The following is a 21793-nucleotide window of genomic DNA, read 5'->3' on the forward strand; positions in this document are numbered from 1 at the left end:
TTTTTAAAATATTAGATAGAAGATACAGAAAGATTTAAATACTCTTTAGAGTGATTGATTTTCAGTTTAAAAACTTTGCAGTATTTAATTTTGTTACTTTGAAAAATGTGAAAGTTAAGAAGAATAATTCCAATTATCCTTTAAGCAGAACATTTTGCTCTAATATTTGCCACTGGTTGTATTTTTCATAAGGTATTCATCTTGTCTGATGTAAAAAAAACAAAAAACAAAAACAAAAGCAAACCCCAAACTGCTCAATATTAAATAATATTTCCTAGGTCAATTCAGGGATTTGGTCAGCAAGTCATTATCTTGAAGAATTATCTCACAACAGCACTTGTACAAAACCCAAACTTTTCAGGGGACATCAAAAATGTTGCCCATTAAATGCACTTCCTGCAGTCAGAGCAGATTGTGGGGTTTACAGAACAATGATGTCGGAGCTTCCAGATTGGTTTGGCAGCTGCATTGTTCTTGGAGGGTAAACCAGACGCACTTAAGTCCCAGTCTCTTTTATAGGCTTTTGTTCATACCAAATTATTCTTTCACTGTGCTAGCATTCATGATGGCATGTTAAAGGAGTGCAGCTTAGCAACCAGCTTCTGGTTGCCAAGCAGCCCAGCTTCCAATAGGTTTTCCTCGTTTAAGATACTTTTGGTGGGAGCGCCACGAAGGCCGTAGTGTGGACTTTTCTTTTAACTGTATCCCTTTATTAGGATGCTGCTGTGATTTGTTACTTGTATTATGGTGTTAGTATATTACAGTAGTTAATAAATCACAGGGTGTAAAAATCTGTTTTTAAAATTCCTTCCTTCAATTCTAAATAATTGGGCTCATGCATATCCATATTAATAGGAAAAAATGAAGTGGATACAGCTTAATAATGAAGCAGATGTATATAGAGCTCTCCTAAGGGATATTTCTTTTTATGAGTTGGGCAATCCAGAGCTAGGGGAATTGATGTTTCTTTAAAACTAATGAATGCTGTATTAGTAGAACAATGATATTAAAGTTGTCTATCTTCTCAGGGAATAAGCCCTGAGGAAACTCCTGTAGAAGCATGTATGAGATCTACACTGAAGGAATGTTAAGTGTATTATCAAGCTGAAGATCCCATGTTCTCTTCTCTAGTATTTACCATAGTTAATAAAATGTATTTCATTACTTGACTCTCTAATTAAACTTTACCAGGTATGCTTTCAAATTTGTGACTTCTCAGAAAATCGCTTAGCATTTTCTTTTAACATTCATATAATAGCTATTTTCTAGTGTAAATATGATGTGGAAGAGCTTTAGAAACATTTTCTCAGTTTTCTTTTTCAGGTTAGTTTTAAATAGGTGTTTTATGGCAGTCTCAAATTCAACTGCCGCTGGCTTGCTTATGCTGTGTCTGGGTAGAATACTAGAATTGCCTTAACAAGTAAATCATGAGGGCAGGCGCGGTGGCTCACACCTGTAATCCCAGCATTTTGAGAGGCCGAGGCGGGCGGATCACTTGAGGTCAGGAGTTTGAGACCAGCATGGCCAACGTGGCGAAACCTTGTCTCTACTAAAAGTATAAAAATTAACTGAGCGTGGTGGCACTCACCTGTAATCCCAGATACTCAGGAGGCTGAGGCAGGAGAATCAGTTCAATATGGGAGGCAAAGGTTGTAGTGAGCTGAGATTACACCACTGCACTCCAGCCTGGGCAACAGAGTAAGACTCCCATATAAAAAAAAAAAAAAAAAAAAAAGGAAATCATTGATGTGGATGTAGTTCTTACAATGAAGCACCAGAGAAAATAGCTTTATTTCCCTAACCCATTCCTAGTAGAGAAATAACATTTCCAATAGTCTTTAAGGAAAAATAGTAAAATGGCAAAAAAAAAAAAAAAAAAAAAAAAAATTTAAATAGTAAAAGTATTCTTATATGGTGAAAAATAGGAAAAAAGATCACTTTTTAACCAAATGCAGATTAAGGGTTAGTTAATCTGATATAATACAGGAGCATTTTCTGCCATAAAATTCAAGAAACTGAGATAACATTATTTAATATGCCTAATTGTTTGCTGCTAATTTTATGTGAGATATCATCTCTGCTTTCCACAAGTGCAGACAGAATAAAACAAGTTTTATTTTTTCCTGGAATGAAAGAGACTGTTGTTTCCCTGGCACTTAATAAGGATAGCATAATGCTAGAAAGTATATTGTGTTATCATGTTCCAGAGTCAAAAAAATCATGATTACTAGGGCAAAACCCTGTTCATCTCTAAGAAGAATTTAACTCACTTTGTAATAATTTAATTCCATTCTGGCCATCTTAGAATATGTGCTCTTTCATTGCAGTATCTATATTATTTTTGAAAGTTCTTTAGATTGCTGTTAAGCTTCATCCAGATTAATAATTATTTTTCAAGTGTAAGTTAATGGTTTCTTTCCACGTGGTTTTCTCTTTAAAAGAATATAGATACTTACAAATTCTGTTAGAGAAAAATGTAAATAACCTGTCATGCATATTAAAAACATACTTTTTGATAATATTCTATGTGTCACTCTAGAATTATAAGCTGTCCTAAAAGTAGAAAAATCTGATTCATCGAGATTGAGAAGGAGCATGATATAGTGGGAAAAGCATGGGTTTTAGAGTCAGATGAAACTGGGTAAAAAAATCCACTTCTACTACTTATTTACTTTGTTGCCTTGGAGGAATTACATGACCTTTCTAATTTATAACTTCTTCTGAAAAATGGCAGATGACACTCTCTTGGCAAGGGTGTTAGGAGGGAGGAGAGGATGTAGACAAAATACAAAATATTAATAGATATTCAGTAGTTGAGTAATTCTCTTCTGACTTCTCCATCAAGACAGAAATCAAGCCATAACTATGAAATTCTAAACATTTTACATTTTTCTCTAGGAATACGGGGTGCTTTGCATTCAGGAATACGGAAAAAATAGCAAAGTGGAGTCAAGTGCACATAACAGCTTCATGGGCTTGAAGGATCACCTAGGACATGACCTCGGCCACCTTTATGTGGAGAGCAGTGACCCACAGTTAAGTCCAGCTGCACCTTGGTCAACAGTAGAGAGACCAAGTATGGATACCGTTAATGCGGGAAAGGATGAAAAAGAGGTGTCTGAAGAGAATGCAAGCTCTGGTGACTCTGAAGAAAACACAAATTCTGATCATGAGTCAGAACAATCGGGTAGCATTTCAGTAGAGCCAGGCTTAATAACTAAGACTCACAGACAACTCTGCAGGTCTCCCTGTTTACAGCCTCACATACTCAAGCGCAATGAAATTTTGCAAGACTTTAAACCTGAAGAGTCCCAGACTACATCCAAGGAAGCAAAGAAACCACCTGATGTGGTGCGAGAATACCAAACAAAACTGGAGTTTGCACTTAAGTTAGGATATTCTGAAGAACAGGTTCAGCTTGTACTAAACAAACTTGGTACTGATGCTTTAATCAATGATATTTTGGGAGAACTTGTCAAACTTGGAAATAAAAGTGAGGCTGATCAGACGGTTAGTACAATTAACACTATAACACGGGAAACTTCTTCCCTGGAATCTCAGAGGTCTGAATCTCCAATGCAAGAGATTGTAACAGATGATGGTGAAAATCTGAGACCAATAGTTATTGATGGCAGCAATGTGGCAATGAGGTAAGTGGAAAAATCGTTACTGAAAATTACTACCAAATAATCTTTAAAAGTTATTTCTAATTTTGTGGCTATTTTCCTTCTCATAGTCATTAAGGTCAACATTTTTTCTGTATCCTGATGTTAACTTTAGAAAACATTAGTTTTCCGTCTCTCTTCTTTCAGGGCACTCAGCCCTATCTTTCCTTCATTTATCCCTGTATAGAGACCCGTTTTTCTCAGATATGTCTCTTTTTGTCCTCATCTGGCTAAATTTCTATGGTATAAAAATTAGTGTGTATTTCTGGTTTAGTATTAATCAGTAGTTTTAAATGAATAATTTGATATAATATTCAACAATTTTAGAATCTAGTCAAATGGTCTATTTCTTTAAGAAATTAAATAACCCTAATTCTTCTAGCAAATAAACTATGTATTTTATTGATTTGAGAAAAAACCAAAGCTGTAGTTTGAATTATTTTGTAGTTTGAGTTGTTTCCAGTCAAGAAATGCAAATCAGAAATAATTCTTAGGGAACGGGGTGGGGGGGGGGGGGAGCAAAACTTTCAGTGATAATTTTTTTGGCCAGGCAGGGTGGCTCACACTTGTAATCCCGACACTTTGAGAGGTGAAGGTGGAAGGATCATTTGAGGCCAGGAGTTTGAGACCAGCCTGAGCAACATAGGGAACGCCTACCTATACCAAATATATATATGTGTATATATATTTTTTTTTTTAATAAAATATTTAAAGAAATTTTTCTTAGTAATTTTGATGGCTTAATATTTAAAGCACATCTAAATTCAATCAGTTTATGGGTAACTGCTCACAATGTTCAGAGCGCTGTGAAGATAAAAAGATACATGTATAAAAGCATTAGTTCTTCTGGAGAGCTTAGAGTTTCATATGCAGTTTCTCAGAAGGTGACCTGAGGATGCCTACCAGAGAATCATCTGAGGGACTTGTTGAAAATGCAGATTATATATATCAGTGCTATCCAAGAGAAATATACAATGCAAACCATGTATGCCATATTAAATGTTCTAGTACCTACATTAAAAAGTAAACAGAAACAGGTAAAATTAATGTGACTAATGTATACTGTTTAGGCTAACATGTCTAAAATCTAAAATATCTTGCTGACATGTAATCAATTTTAAAAAGTTATTAATGAGATAGTTTACATTTCTTTTTTTTTTTTTTTTTTTTTAAGACAAGATCTCACTCTGTCACCCAGACTGGAGTGCAGTGGCACGATCTTGGCTCACTGCAACCTCTGCACCCAGGTTCAAGCGATTCTCATGCCTCTGCCTCCTTGAGTAGCTGGGACTCCAGGCACATGCCACTGTGCCTGGCTAATTTTTATATTTTTAGTAAAGCCTGCGTTTTACTATGTTGGCCATGCTGGTCTCAAACTCCTGACCTCAAGTGATCTGCCCGCTTAGGCCCCCCAAAGTGCTGGGATTACAGGCGTGAGCCACCACTCCTGGCCTGCATTATTCTTTTGATTTTAAGTCTTTGAAATCTGGTGTATATCTTATAGCACATCTCAATTCAGAATAGCCATATTTCAGGTACTCAGTATCCTGATGTGGCTATTGACTACTATATTGGACAATGCACTTCTCAAGCTCCATGCAGACCTACCAAGTCAAGTTCAAAATGTAACTCAGGCATCACTTTGTAAGTAGTATGCCTTCCAATAATGATGTATGCTGAAATTAGGGAACTACTGTTTTCTGTAGGTGACAGCAAGTTCTTTCACATAGACTATGAGGAGAACCAACCTATAATCCTGTAAATAGTTTTTTGGGTGGAGGGAGTATTATCTTTCTTTCATTTATAAGCAAATTCAACAAGATTTGAATTACTTGCCAAGATAAAATGGAATTCAAACCCAAATATGTCTGACTTAAAAGCCTGTATGCTTCATCATATAAAAAAGAGAAAAACTAAGTTGAAAAGGTTAAAGCCAGATCTTACTAGAGAATTTAAAGCTGGCTTTGTAATCGAAGGGTCATTGAAGGGTTTTCAGTAGAGGAGTTTCAAGAGTGGAGTTGTGCCATATACTGATAATTTTTGCAGTGATGTATGGGAGGTAGGAGATCTGTTTGGATACAAACCCTTTCTAATGGAGTGGAAAGAATCTCGCCAAGTGTCATAGAGGTATGGAATGTGCATAGGGCTTTGAGAAGGACTTCAGTAAGATTACCTCTCTATTGTTTGATCTTTCCCAAACTCGACCACAAAATGATCTTTTTCTTGTAATAATCCAGAATGTCTGAATGATTACCTTAGTGATAACATGTAAGACCAAAAGCCATAAAATTGCCAAAGGAGGGAATAGTGAAGGAAGGTCATAGATCCTTGAGGAACACCTAACCTAAACATGGCTGTATAACAGAATTTTCAGATGAGTTATTTAAAAATACATCTTCTAGCATTCTCCTCTTGTGGAATATAGAATTAGTCTCTATCCACATGTACCCTCTAGTTTAAATTAATATATTTTCTTAAATGAATCCATTGCTTTCTAGATTTTTCCCTGGTTTTAGGTTCAAATGACTTGTTATTAAGAAAATACAATTAAGACTGGGCATAGTGGCTTATGCCTATAATCCCAGCACTTTGGGAGGCCGAGGCAGGTGGATCACTTGAGGCCAGGAGTTCAAGACCAGCCTAGGCAACATGGCAAAATCCCATCTCTACTAAAAATACAAAAATTAGCTGGATATGGTGGTGCATGCCTACACGGGAGGCTGAAGTGGGAGGATGGAACGAGCCCAGGAGGCGGAGGCTGCAGTGAGCTGAGATCACATCACTGCATTCTAGCCTGGACGACAGAGTGAGACCGTATCTCAAAAACAACAACAATAGCAACAAATTCTAGTGAGCTATCCAGAGTGGGAATGTGATAAAACGATGTTAGACCCCTTTGGTACCTAAAAGTGTTTGAGTTCTTCAATATACTTCCATGACCTAGTCATCTGACTTCATTAAGATTAACCAAATCTCCATATCCTACTTCAGCTTCTTCCGGATTTTATATAAAATAAGAATGAAAAAGCCCACAGCTTCAATGGCTACCTCTATGTCATGCCATAGCACACATTCTTCTGTTGAGTGTTAGAATGAAAGCTGGCCACACCACTCTTGTGTTTTTGATATGAACAGACTATTGAAACTTTTCCCTCCTTTATCATGGCAAGTTCTACCTTTTGGGCAGTGAACCCAGGTTTCTGGGGTTAGATCAAATCTCTCCCCTGACTGGTGGGTAGGCTTTATTTTTGCATGTTTGTGTGCAGTATTAGGATAAATGTTTTGTTTGCTAATAATCTCAGGTGAACCACTTTTGCCAATGGGATCCATGCTTGTATTTTCTCTCTGTTAGTGATGGGGAGCTACCAGAAGATTTCAAGCAAGGAAAAAAGTGGCATAGTAATATTTGCCTTTAGGAAAAATCACTCTGTAGAGAAATGTAGAGAATGGATTTGAGCACTAAGATTGGAGACAAAGAGACCCACTTATGTTTGAAAATGTATGCAAAAGTTAAATTGTGGACAAATCCTGGAAAAAGATGCACCAAGAACATCATTGCTTTTGTATACCAATCAAATGATACAGAATAGAGAAATAAACCAACCATTTGCTTGAGAGTTTATACTCAGTTCCCCAAAGAGTCATATTGGAAAACAGCTGGTGTTAGTACACATCTGATTGTTAACTGGGGTGTTAAAAAAAAGCACTGCAGGTAAATCACTGAAGTAATTTTCTTAAAGTTTGAACAGATATCAGATATAGATTATAGAGTCAGAATATGAACAGGGAAAATACATTAAGCTGTGATAACTTTCCTCTGTATCAAGAAAATGAACTAAGCCCATATATTTATGAAATATAAGCAGAGTTTAGCAATCTGTACAATCAAGATTTAAGCTTCTGATTAATCTTTTAAAAAGTACAAAGCCTTTCTTATATCTAATCTGCTTTGTAAAACTGTATGAACTTGAGAACTCTTTTTATTATAAATTTGAATACTGAAGGCTTTCTTGCCTAGGTTCTAAAATTTGCCTTCAGTTGTTTGGTTGGTTTTGCTCTCCTGTTGCCTGTTTATCATTTAAGTACAGCACTGATTTATATTTACTAAAATCATCCTGGACACCTAGTCCAAATATATGGTTTAGACTACAGATGAGACTAAAAATTGCCAGAATTTATACAAATGTGTTTTTGACTCTCTCAACAAAACTGTATCAAAATTGTGTGCAGTAGACCTGCATGATCCACAGTAGGATAGCCACCAGCTACATGTGGCTGTTGAACTCTTGAAATGTGTCTAGCCCAAATTGAGATATGCTGTAAATATAAAATGCATACCACATTTCAGAGACTTAGTACAAAACTATGTAAACTATTTGAGTAACTTTTATGTTGATTGTGGATTTAAAGAATTTGATATATTGAGTTAAATGAAATATATACTAAAATTAACTTCAGCTGCTTTTTACTTTTTTAATATGCTATGCCTGATGATTTAAAACTACATATGTGGCTCACATTATATTTCTATTGAATAGCCTCTTAGTAGACTGTTTTGTAAGCCCCAGTTTACTAGAAGTAACATTTATTAAAGGATAGCTTAAATTCCCTCTAGGTGCGTGTCACAGGTATTACTTCATTTGGCAGTGCCCCATTTCTCTTACTGTTTTTAAAGAATATCCTTAGAGACTATGAAAAGAATCAAATAATCAGAGCTAGCTTTTGTTGTTGTTTAGTTATATTATTGTGGAGCATGACAAAGACAGATGTTAGAGTTATATTCCATTGCACCTCTTTATAATTCTAAGTACATAATTCTAGTTGTGATCAACATCATGTACTTTAATAGACCAATCAGCAGTGAACTTTCCTATTATCTCAAGTGTGCTTATTTCAACTCTAACCTAAAAATGGGCAACCTTAGTAATCCTATTACATAGAAATAAAGTTAATCACAGATCTTCACCTAACTAGTGTTACCAGTTACACAAAATGAGGAAAAAGTGGTTAGAGTCCATGTTTTCTACTTTCGTTAATAAGACCTTTTTACACCTACTAAACAGATGTGTTTTCTTTATCATCTTTAGACTGGATCTTGACCAGCTAGATGTTGCCTCAAATTGTAGACCTTATATGGTGAAGGAAATCTTTTTCCTTTCCTTTTTCCTTAGCCTCTTCAATTCTCAAAGCTACCTCTCTCAACTGTACTGCTGTTAAGCTCATAACCAACTGAAGGGTAATAATTATTTCATAATAGACTTCCATAGTAATTTTGGTGTTAAATATTTTTGTTGTCCTAAATCGATGACTGTCCGGCTTCTATTTTCCTTTAAAGCAGTACAGTCCTGCAAATCTCTTCATGGAAGCCCAATATTTAAAATCAAGCAAGAGCAGAGTTCTGTTTGAATTGGGAAGGATGTACAGGGTTGTGTTCCCCACTTTAAAATTCCCTTCTGTACTCCCCAGAAGGTCCTGCCATGCCATGGAATTTCTGTTTGGAACACAGCTTGATAAGCATTGATTTAAATGATCTGTAACAAGGGACATGGATTTAGTTTTCTGGTGGTATGTTTAATATTTAGCATCCTGTGAATGAGATTTAGCTTCAGAATGATTTTTGTATATTGGAAAAGAGATCAGAGACAATAAAGTTGAGTAGCTATAAGAATAACAATATAGGAATGCATAAATAGTTATGAGCCTTCAATACAAAAGAAAAAACTCCAGATGCCCATGAGATGAATTATAGATTCTCAAATAAATATGAAATTTAATTGGACTACAATGAGAGAAAGTAAAACATCCTGTTTCTACGTTTCTGCATTTTCCTATTGAAAATGATAGGCAGCTGTACTTCCCCCTGCTTAAGGAATACAGAATAGATGTAAAAGAATTTAACAATCATTAAACATTGAAAAATGCATCAGTGAAGAAGGTCTTAAAGTCATTTTTTTTAGAGTCCTTTAAAATTAAAATCTATTTTCATGTGTCCAAGATGGTTTATGTAAAATCAGGCCTAAAATATGAGAAAAAAATAAAATTAATTCACCAAATATTTGAAGAGTACCTGGACTTTATATTAATAATTTAATGTTCTATAAATATTTCTTAATATTCTGTTATAATTATTCTGTGATTAAAATCTACTATACTCTTTCTCTAATATAATTAACTATATCTAAACTGGAAGGATTTTGATACTAAAGATTCAAGTATGATTTTCTAGTTTAAAAAGATTCTTTTTAAAAACACACACATATATGTATATGTATATGTATATGTATATGTATATGTATATGTATATATATAAAGACAGGGTCTTGCTATGTTGTCCAGGCTGGTTGAGCTCCTGGGCTCAAGCAGTTCTCCCACCTCAGCCTCCCACAAGTGCCAGGATTACAGGCGTGAGCCACCATGCCCAGCCTAAAAAGATACCTTTATATTTCCATTCTAGCCACTTCATTGACAAACCCTGCTAACTTGTGTCCTTATCACAATAGTTGGGTTAATCTAATTACCCATTAAAGTAATAGAAACTTGATAGTCATACTTTATTTTCCCAGTGGAAGGTATCTTATGCAAGTGCATCTTATAATACAGCAAACTTACAGGTCAAGTTTTTAATTTAAATAAAAGATGAAAAGGTTATAGAAAATCAGTTGCATGTCCTTTTGAATCCCATAATTACCTTGATCTTCTGTTTGGTTTCTTTTTAAAACACTGTTTAGTGATCTCTACACATCATGCATTTTGCTCTAAAAGTCACAGTTTACTTTTGTGAGATTAAAGCTATTAAATAAAGATGTATTTTATCGGTTTCATTTTTATTCCAAAACAAGCTTTTTTCCATTTTCTAAACATTAAGACTGAGAGGACATGAGAAAGTAAAGAAACTAACATGTGTTGAAGCCTTCGATATGCCAGGCACTTGGCTAGGTTTATTACCTTATTCAGTTCTCACAACGCTATAAGGTAGGTGAGGTTACTTTCATTTCAAAGATGAGAAATTGAGATTCAAAATAAGAATCTCTGAGATTCAGAATAAGGTCACACAGAAAAGTGGTAAAGAAAAGAATTAAACTCCTGTCAAATTCCAGAGGCTGTATTATTTTCAGTATCTTCAAAAGCCATCTCTATTTGGAGTACTGAAATGTGCCATTCCAGGTACTTCGTATCATTAGATTTTAGATGATTTGTGAAAAAGACTTTTTAAGAATAGGTCTTCTTTGATCATGTAAATAATATACGTATTATATAAGTTTCAGAAATAAAGATCACCTATAATTTCCAAGGTTTTTAACAAGCATTATATAATATGCAAATTGTAGTAAAATCAAATTTGAGGAAATAAAAAGATAACTGAAAAGAGGTTCCTTTGTTCTTTTCTTCACTGCCATATAAAGTATTAAAAAGAGGCAGTCTCTTTTTATAGATGCCTTCATTCTCTTTTTAGGTTTTTCCATGTTTTTCAATTACTCCTCGTGTCTATCATTGGAAGGTAACAGTTATAATTCTAAAATAACCCTTCCTGTTCTGCAGTTAACCTAGTTAATGGTATCTGTATATATACCCAAAGAAAACATTAATATGTAACATTATGGTTGTTTAGGTATGGCAGATCTAAAAATGGTTGGCCCATCATCTTCCCCTCTAGGTCCCAGACTGAGGTACGTTGCATTAAAATACATGGTCCCTGGAATTTTTCTCTGCATTATAAAACGCACCTCTCTTATCTCTTAACCATTGTAGGTGGTTAATGTAGTACCATTAACAAACAAGCATAATTCTCCGGTGGCAATTCATATGGTGTTATAGGATGCAAGATATTATTTTGACTTCTTAGCCCCTTCTGTTAAGAACAGAAAAGTAGAATTTATGTGCTTTTCCAATATATTAGCCTTGAGTAAAGATAATCTTGTAAGAGCTATGAGACAAAGTGAATTTACAGAAAAATGAAAATTTATAATAGTGAAAGTCTTATGAAGAATATATTTGTTAAGATAATTTATGTTCATTTAGCTCTCCCTAATTTCCAATTGTCTAGTTCATAAGGAGTTGCATTTGTCTGAAACTGAGTGGGCATTTTTGGATAGAAGTAATGAGGTTTCAGTTAACCCAGTCCAAAGTGTAGTAGTCCTTTTCACAGCTTGGCCTGCAGATTAATCTTATCTTATTATCCAATCTGAGCTCTACAACAAATTACAGAAATTTGGGGAGGAAGTTGCAGTAACTCTAGTAAATCAGCATCTCCTATCCTATGTGGTATTTTAGTTACTCCTGATGTTAGGACGCCCCTGTTCTTCAAAATGTGGCCCATAGCATGGAAGATCCCCAGGACATACTTACTCTTGATATAAACAAGCACATACTCATCAGCTCAAGTGCCCTGTCTCACAGAATCTTCCAAATACCCAGAGTACAGAATATGATGGCCCTTAGGTTACACAGCCGCTCCCTTCACAACAAATTAACAGCAGCAAGAAACAAAGAGGCATGTTCTTCGAACAGAGGACCTATTGGCTCAGGAGTCTCAGAGGAGAAAGAAAAGGTAGAAGCTGGTTGAGAGAAACCCATAATTTGTTGTCTTTGTTTTGTTTTGTTTTGCTTTGTTTTTGAGGCGGAGTCTCGCTCTGTCGCCCAGGCTGGAGGGCAGTGGCGTGATCTCGGCTCACTGCAAGCTCCGCCTCCCGGGTTTACGTCATTCTCTTGCCTCAGCTTCCTGAGTAGCTGGGACTACAGGCGCCCGCCACCGCCCCCGGCTAATTTTTTGTATTTTTAGTAGAGACGGGGTTTCACCGTGTTAGCCAGGATGGTCTCGATCTCCTGACCTCGTGATCCGCCCGCCTCGGCCTCCCAAAGTGCTGGGATTACAGGCGGGAGCCACCGCGCCCGGCCCCATAACTTGTTTTAATGGGTCAGGGTAAAAACAAGAAAGATGAGCAGAAACTGCAGAATTCATGGCTCTAGTCTCCACAAGACAGAGCGGGAAAAGATTACAGCAGGAAAAACAAGCAAACAGATGAGGTTCTCCCATTTCCAGCACCGAGTCCCTTCCATTATGTCACTTTTGCTCCTAGTTTGCGCCACTTGCCAGTTATTTCCTGTCTGATTTTCTGAGGGGAGATATCTCTGGAGGGGGTAGTAAAGCTTCATGGTTGGGTTGCATCTCTTGCATCTTCCTCAGTCTCTTCCAGCATCCCTTTTTCCAGTGTCCTGGCTTCCTATAGTAGTGCCCTAGTGACTTTTCATTAGAGGAACTTCTCTTATTTGTTGGTAGTCCCAGAAAGGGGTTTGCACCCCTTGTGAACAAGTCTAACTGGGAAGGTAACACTGCAGTCTTAAATTTCTGTCTTTATCTTCCTACATTTTTTTTCCCAAAACTGGATTGCGATTGCCAATACCTGAGAAACTTGTCTGTTCTTACCATCCACATACCTTTTCTTTTACGTGTGCCTGAATTCCCAGTAACAAGGCTGCCATAAACGTAGAGAAGAATAAGGGTCTATTCTGATCTGCTCTTAAATCCATCCTTGTTAATTTAGAAAATGCCTCACTGAACCACTGATGAAAATCAATGGGGACTCACCCAACAGCAGCATTGCAGCTTCTCCCAGGTCACCTCGCGGTGGGTTTCTAAGGCATGAGAGGAGGTAGTCTCCTGTTGTTTGGGGAGGCAGTCAGCTTCCTGAGGCCAGGGCACTCCCTTACAGGAGGGGTTATCATTTGCCTCCATCATGCCTGTTCCATTAGTCAAACAAAGTCAGCCAGAGCAACTCCATGCAGCAGCCAGTGTGCCACAGAGCACCTTGGCAAACGTTCCAGATCTTTTCAGAGCACTGGGAAATAACTCTTTAAGATGGGTACGATCAGCTGGGGAAAAGGTCATATGCACTCCTACCATGTCTGATGTACCTGGCAGTCCTGGATCACTTTAAAAAAGCATTTGAGTCACTGGAGCTACAAAAGGGTAGGGCTGATTTTCTTCACATTGAGATGAAAAAATAAGTTGATTCAACGAGAACACGTGACTACAGGGAGGGGAATATCACACACTGCGGCCTGTCGGGGGGTCAGAGGGAAGGGGAGGGAGAGCATTAGGACCAATACCTAATGCACGCAGGGCTTAAAACTGAGGTGATGGGTTGACAGGTGCAGCAAACCACCATGGCACATGTATACTTATGTAACAAACCTGCACGTTCAACCCATGTATCCCAGAATTTAAAGTAACATTAAAAAAAAAAAGAAAAAAAATAAGTTGGTTTGTATGGCACTGTAGTGTCAGTCTCATTTTGCTGTTTGGTATCATTACTCCTTTTGCCTCCCCTTTCATCCAAGTTACCACAGCAACCACTTGCCAACCTAATACCTTAATTCTAGGACAGTCTCTTATCCAGACTCTCAGACTCCTTGTTCTTTCTTCTTCATCTCTGCCTCCCTAGCTGTGTTTTGCATGTTCAGTTTAGGAAAGTTTTGGAGATAGAATCCACGTTAGAATATTCTAATAAGGCTAACAATTTTCCCCCTTCCAAGAGAAGTTATCTCCAGATCCTGTAGCCATTGGGAATCATCCATCCATCCAGAAGGTCATTGCCCCACTCTTCTAGGTCCTAGATAGAGGCAAAGAAGGGTAACAAGAAGTAGAAAGAGCAACAGCAGAGAGGGGTCAAGAACCTGGAGGAACAGATAGGAGCTTTCAGTTACTTAATCTCTTCCTCTGGTTTCTTAATTCATTCTTTGTGGCTGCCCACTTCATTCCTTCTTTCATTTCCTGAGATCCAGAGATACCAATAATCCTTTAGAGTGGGGTTTTTCTGAGAATTCCTGTAAATACATCAGTTTGTCTATTTCAAATGAGCCTTCTTTTGACCATTGCAAAGCAGGATTTTTGTAAGTACGCTTATGCCAAATGTGAGAGAATAAAAGAAGCCTTTTATTTTTTAAAAAGAGACCTACTGACAATATTCTAGGCATCTCATATTCTTCTACTGTTAAAGATGAATCAGATGGGACCTTCAGTGAGTTACCCATTTTGCTCAATTGTAACTTGGAATTTGCAGAGAGGCTTTGGAATTTTCCCTGAGTGGGAACCGAATCCCACTCAGCCAAAGTAGTCAGAGGGAGACTTTTTGGCAAACATTCAGAGTTCTTACCTAATCTCGGGTGACCGCAAATCCTCCAACAAATTCACCCAGCAAAAGGACTCACTTGAGATATACCAATCTTCCTTATTGCCAAATTGTTGGGATAAAAAAGTAATCAAGGCCCAAAGGAACATGCTAATTCGTAAATGTAGAATTAACTAATTTTGTTACTGAGCAGAAAACCCCTGCGTCCCTGCAGACCGCCCATAAGTGGCTATAGAGCTATGATGAATGTCCTCTATTTATATGGAATTAAAGCTACGGTCCTTTTTTAGTAAACAGTCAACAGATAGTTCATTTGCATCAGTAGCTACATGGCACTTACTCTGACATCCTGTTTATCATCATTCCTTATCTGGCTCACTCTGATTTTGTAATTCTTTATCAGTACCTCCTCCAGTTGTCCCTTATATTGTATCTAGCATGTATGATGAGTCACATCCTTCATCATGCGTCAGTAAGGTTAGATTAAGTTCAGTCTCCCAAAACCTCTCCTAGCGTGACAAGTCCCATCTGCGGGTTTGAGCCGCCAGGTAATTGTCTGCTCAGGCTTAAGTTATTATACTACGAATGATTCTGGATCTTGATGCCTGACACGGACTTCCAAGACAACCGTAGCCATTCTGGAGATTTCTCTGTTAGCGTTCATTTTGGGGCCTGATCAGGGGAATACTGGCTAGGAAAGTCCTGGTAACTCAGGGACCCACCCTGCTCATCCCCACTTACCTGCCTTTCCCTCGCCGTTTAAAAGATAAGAACAGTAGCTTGTCCCCAAGTGCCATCTAAGGCTGGGGGGAGGATGAAAGGCAGCTGCCAATTGTATTGAATCTAATTTCGAGTTCCTGTGAGGTTTTACTGTACCTGGATGCAGAGCTACTGTGTTTTAGAGAAAGTACGCCTTCCGCTTTATGGAAGTATTGCCAAATTGCTCTCCCAAATAGTTATACCAATTTACACTCCCACCTGTGATGTATGAGTTCCTACTTTCACACATTCTTGGCAACATCTGGTGTTTGCAGACTTTATTTTTACCAATCTGATGGGTGTGAAGTAGTGTCTCATTTTGGCTTTAATTTGCATTTCTTTACTATTGAACATCTTTTCAAACTATGTTCATTGGTCATTTGAGTTTCCTCTTCTGTGAATTGATTGTTCATATCTTTTGCCTTAAAAAACAACTGGCTACCTCTTTTAATATATGAGAGTACTTTATATTCTGAGTACTAACCTTTTGATTGGTTTTACATGTTACAAATCTCTTCTCCAAAGCTATGACCTGTTGTTTTTTTTTTGGTTTTTTTTTTTTATGGAGTCTTTTGTATAAAGAACTTTCATGTGCCCCAATATATCTATTTTTCTTAATAGCATGTAGTTCTATGTCTTGTTTAAGAAGTATTTTCCTATCCTGATGTGAATGTCTCTGGTAATTTCTTCTAAAACTTTTATAATTTTTCTTTTCATATTTAAATATTTGATCTATCAATAATTTATTTTTTGTATATGGTGTGAGATTAAAATGCAGTTTTATTTTTTCCATAGGAATAACCAGTTGCCCTAGTACCATTTGCTAAATAGTTCATCTTTTCCTCATTGATTTATAATGTCACCTTATTGCTGGCCTTTTGTTTTTCTGTATTAATTTTAAGATTAGCCTCTCAAGTTCTGTGAAAAAAACCTTTGGAGAATTTGATTGGAATTGCAACATACAGATAAATTTGAAATCACTTGCCGTCTTTATTAATCGAATCTTACTGTCCATAAAAATAATATATTGTTCTTTTATTTAAGTCTTCCCTTATGCCCTTTAATATAGGTTTTCGATTTTCAGTTTATCTATAAAGGTCTTGCATGTCTTTTTTTTAAAGATTGGTATGGCTTTTATTACATTACAAATTGGATCTTTTTAAATTAAAATTGTACATTGGTTTTGCTGCTATAGCAACACTAATTTTTTAACAAGACGTTATATCTGCAATGTAATAACATATTGTGGTGGAAGAGTGTATCGTATGTATGGTACAGATTCCTACTATCTGTTGAAATCTGTTCTATGACCTAGTACATAGCCAATTTATTTATAAAGTTTTCATATTTTTAAAAATATTTTTTCTCTTTAGTTTTGTGCAGAATTTGTATATGTCCATTAGATCAAGCTTGTAATTGATTATTGCAATTATCTATATCCTTATTCAATGTTTTCTTCTTCTGTCAATTAGTATGGTTGTGGATTTTTTTCATTTTGTCTAGTAATTCTGTGATCTTTTGTGTTACTGATTTGGAGATGAGTTTAGAATGACTATAGCTTCCTATTAACTATTACATAATAACTTTTCTGCTCCTAATAATGGCTTTTGCCATAGAATATATTTCTTGGTATTCATAGAGCTGTGCCAGTTTTCTTTTGGTTCATGGTATGCCTAGCATAGCAATTAGGGATGTTTTCAGCTGCAGACAACAGAAAACTTGACCACAGTTTCTTAAACACGTGGAGGATTATGTGTTTCTCAACAAGATGGAGATATTTACCACTAACGGTGTGCCGTTTTTCATCCTCATCCTTGTTTTTTCCCTGTGAGTCTTTGTGGAGAGGGAGGATAATGAAACAACCTTTAATATCAGAATGGCATAGTACAGTATCCTGTTTTATCATCTATAGAATCTTTATCCTGTAATTGTAAATGGTTTGCTGTTTACACACATTTTATGAAAGTAAAAGTTATTTAATTAATTAGGAGATAGAATTTCCTATTTCTAGAGTAAATGTGACAGTTATCCTTACCAAATGAAATTACCAGGAAGAAATGTTTATGCAGGCCTGTCGTTAGAGCCAGAAGCAATTAAATGCTCAACTCTCAGTAAACCAAGTATCATTAGTTTACTGGCAAAGCTTATTACAGTAGATTTCAGACAAGATCCAGTGCATTCAGGGTGGTATGGCCGTAGACACAATGCAATAGATTTCAAAGCATTAATGCAAAGTAAAATTATAGTGAGGTTTTAGCAAGCTGACTTTTTGTATCTAGGAATACTTGGTACATGTGTTCTCTCTAGAGATACCATTTTCTACAGTTTTTCTGAAGACTGATTTCAGTATTTCAGATTTTCCATGAAACCTAATATCACTTGGTACCTTTTGCTGGAGCATTCACCAGGCTATCAGGTCACCCTTCTTACCTATAAAATGACCTCAAAATTTCCCTTTCCTTATCCCATTCCCTGAAACTTAGTGCATCTGATTTCCCATCTAATCATGCTGACCATTAGGACAGGACTATGGAACCAGGTATTGTTTCTTGTTTGTATTTGGAGCCTTCAACATCTACAAAGCAAGTTAGTCTATTTCTGTTTTTTACTAACAATGATTAACCATATGTTAGATGGTACTAGGGTTTCCCAGGGAACCCTAGAACAAAATATGAATATGCCTAATGTTTAGTTTCTGCTAAAGGTTAATAAAGCATTTACCTACATTATTTCATTCAGCCCTCCTTAGTCCTAAGAAGAAAAAATATCTCCATTATAGATAACAAATAGAGCCTTCACACTATAAAAGAACATAATTATTGCATTCAAAGCAGGAGACTTTTTCTTCAAAAACATTGGAATTAGTATTTTTTTTTTTAATTAGTAGGTTAAAGTGTACAAGTAGGGCCTGGTACTAGATAAATACTTACTGAATGACTACACTCTTAGTTGGGCATTTTCTTTTAGGCACTAAAGCTGCTAATCCAATTTTGAATGCCGTTTTGTCATCATTTATTCTTGTCCAACACAATATAGTTGAACAGAAACTAGGTGTCTTTTTGCTGCAGTGTATGCAAAGTGTTTCTTCTATGGAGTTAAGCATTGTGAACATGTTTTTCCTTTCAGTGAGTGTGTAGTATGTTGTTTTACATTGGTCACCTAATAAAGTTTGTGCATTACTCAGTCATTGAGTATTGAAATATACACTAAGAACTTTTGAGAAAGAAAAGTTTTTAGAAACTCGTAACTATTTACTTATGAGTTTTACAGATTTTTTTACAAATGATTTTTACCACTGTTTTTACAGATTTTTTTTTCTGTATTGAGTTTTTGACATTTGACTGAAATTCTTCTTGCTGTGGTTGAAAGAAGCCCTTTCTGTTTTCTTTATTCTGATCAAAAACAGCTTATGTCTTTCTGACTAGTTAACCTTTACAGCTTTACCTTTGAAAACTCACTTTTGTTTCTTCTCTGGAAAATAATCATCCCAATTTTCTTTTGTGTCTTTCCTCACAGATCTTGATTTTTCAGCTTAGTTATCTTGATGTGTCTCTGAGCTATAAACTCCATTTTAAATCTGACATCTCTTATTACTGTTGTAATTATGTAATAATTGCTGTTTATAAACTTGAATTAATTTACTTAAATTTAGGTTTTATTGTGTTTTAAGTGTTCTGTAATAATCTTTCAGCCATGGAAACAAAGAAGTATTTTCCTGCAGAGGAATAAAGTTGGCAGTGGATTGGTTTTTGGAAAGAGGCCACAAAGATATTACAGTTTTTGTTCCTGCGTGGAGGAAAGAGCAATCCCGACCTGATGCTCTCATTACAGGTAGGCTTATTCCAGGCGGCTGCTTGTTCCTCGCTTTCCTGTAATTCCCATGCAGTGTCTGGCACTGTCAGGTATCCTAAATCCGTTTCGCTTACTCCGTGTATGCAGTGGGACACTAACGTTGGTTTTTGTTGTTGTTGTTTTCTGAGATGGAGTCACACACGGTCACCCAGGCTGGAGTACAGTGGTGCGATCTTGGCTCACTGCAACCTCCACCTCCCAGGTTCAAGCGATTCTCGTGCCTCAACCTGCCAAGTAGCTGGTACTACAGGCACGCACCACCACACCCAGCTAATTTTTCTATTTTTAGTAGAGGCAGGGTTTCACCCTGTTGGCCAGGCTGGTCTTGAACTCCTGACCTCAACTGATCTGCCCACCTGTATGAGTTTCAGGCAATGATGGCCTCTATAACTGTTCACTCCCAAAGTGCTGGGATTACAGGCATGAGCTGCCATGCCTGTCCTGGTTTTGAGTTTGAAAACTATCTGGTTTTATTAATTAAACATTAATCATCACTACATAAGCCAGGTGTTTTTGTCTTTACTTTTATGGAAATTCTGACTTCAAATTTTGGGAAATTCTGACCTTTAGAGAGATGCCAGAAGTCACAAGATCTGGATCCAAATTCTGGCTTTGCTGCTCACTAGCTGTGAAGACCTTGAGCCACACAATGAACCCTTTTGGGCCCCAATTTTCTCATGTGCTATTGTGACATTAGGTGGCGGTCAGATTCTAATAACAACAGTTCAAAAAAGACATGTAAGACCATAAGATGTGCTTCAGTCCAGTAGAAAGAAATGTATTTTGCATTATGTTGTAGTGTTTAAATGTCTGAGTTTCAGGCAATGATATCCTCTATAACTGTTCATTACTGTTGTTGAACATTTTGCCCAATTGCAGTGATTTACAATCAACCTCCAACCTTTCTTGTCCTTCTCTCCACATCCAGTATTGACAAAAACTGAGGCACCTGTGTAAAGAAAACTGTAAAACATTTTAAATAAAAAACAAAGAGACCACCTAATATATACCCAAAGGGTATGATTAAGATTTAATTTTCAGCCGCACACAGTGGCTCATGCTTGTAATCCCAGCACTTTGGGAGGCTGAGGCAGGCGTATCAGTTGAGCTCAGTAGTTCGAGACCAGCCTGGGCAACATGGTGAAACCCTGTTTCTACCAAAAATCCAAAAAAAATTAGCCGGGTGTGGTGGTATGTGCTATGGTCCCAGCTACCTGAGAGGCTGAAGTGGGAGAATCACTTGAGCCCTGGAGGCGGAAGTTGCAGTAAGCTGAGATCGTGCCACTGCACTCCAACCTGGGTGACACAGTGAGACCCCATCTCAAAAAAAAAAAATAAGACTTAATTTTTATGTATAATTATTATGTCATTGTTAAATTAACATAAGAATGAATAGGCAAGTCATGGTGGAGCCCAGAGCATGGAACCAGACCCTAGCCTATGTATATAAACGTAAAGCAGAGAGGTCATAATTCAACCAGTAGTACCAAATATTGGATAACCCTTTGGGAAAAGTGTACTTGTTTAGACCCTTATCTTACACCATATAACAATAAATTCCAGATGATTGAAGACTTAATTGTCAAAAATCAAACCATCAGAGACCAAAAGAATTTTCTAAATTTAAAACTTTTAGAAGAAATTACTTAAGGAAAAGAGAGATAAAATTATATCAAAATTAAAGCTCCTGCATTTTGAGAAACTTTCTTAAAAATGATAATCGACCAGTTGCCTAAGGAAAAAAAATCCAACAAAGAATCATGTCCTTAATACAAAGAGCTCATACAGATTGATTTAAAAAACAAACAAACTTCTTTCCGGTATATAAGCATCAAAAGGCTAGGAATAGACAACTCCCAGAATGCAAGCACTAAATAAGAAAAAAAGTTCAACCCAATTAGTAATTAAATAAATGCAAATCTAAACAATGTTATTTTTTACCCAACAAATTAGCAGAGATGGCCAGACGCAGAGGCTCACGCCTGTAATCCCAACACTTTGGGAGGCCAAGGCGGATGGATCACTTGAGGTCACGAGTTCAAGACCAGCCTGGCCAACATGGTGAAACCCTGTCTCCACTAAAAACACAAAAAATTAGCCAGGCCTGGTGGCGGGCACCTGTAATCCCAGCTATTAGGGAGGCTGAGACAGGAGAATTGCTTGAACCCAGGAAGCGGGGGTTGCAGTGAGCTGAGATCACACCATCACACTCCAGCCTGGACAACTGAACAAGACTCCATCTCAAAAAAAAAAAAAAATTAGCAGAAAGTAAAAATTTGATAACACTCATTTCCCTGAAGCAGTTACTCATAGGCTGCTGTGGAAATTGTTGCAACCTGTCAAGAAAGTAGTTGGTCTTAAAATATTAATATTCTTGGATCTACTAGT

General features: G+C 36.8%; 1 protein-coding gene across 2 annotated transcripts in view; it reads left to right on the top strand.

Annotated features, from left to right (window-relative positions):
- The window catches only part of ZC3H12C (zinc finger CCCH-type containing 12C), a 78128-nt gene that overhangs the window by 39637 nt on the left and 16698 nt on the right, over positions 1 to 21793 (top strand). For both annotated transcript variants that reach the window (XM_005579561.5, XM_045371071.3), the window contains exons 2-3: positions 2899 to 3650; positions 19245 to 19384. In XM_005579561.5, the coding sequence (XP_005579618.3) occupies positions 2899 to 3650; positions 19245 to 19384 (892 nt within the window). The remainder of the gene's footprint in view (positions 1 to 2898; positions 3651 to 19244; positions 19385 to 21793) is intronic.

Source organism: Macaca fascicularis, chromosome 14 (genome assembly GCF_037993035.2).
Source record: "Macaca fascicularis isolate 582-1 chromosome 14, T2T-MFA8v1.1".
Taxonomy (NCBI): Eukaryota; Metazoa; Chordata; class Mammalia; order Primates; family Cercopithecidae; genus Macaca; species Macaca fascicularis.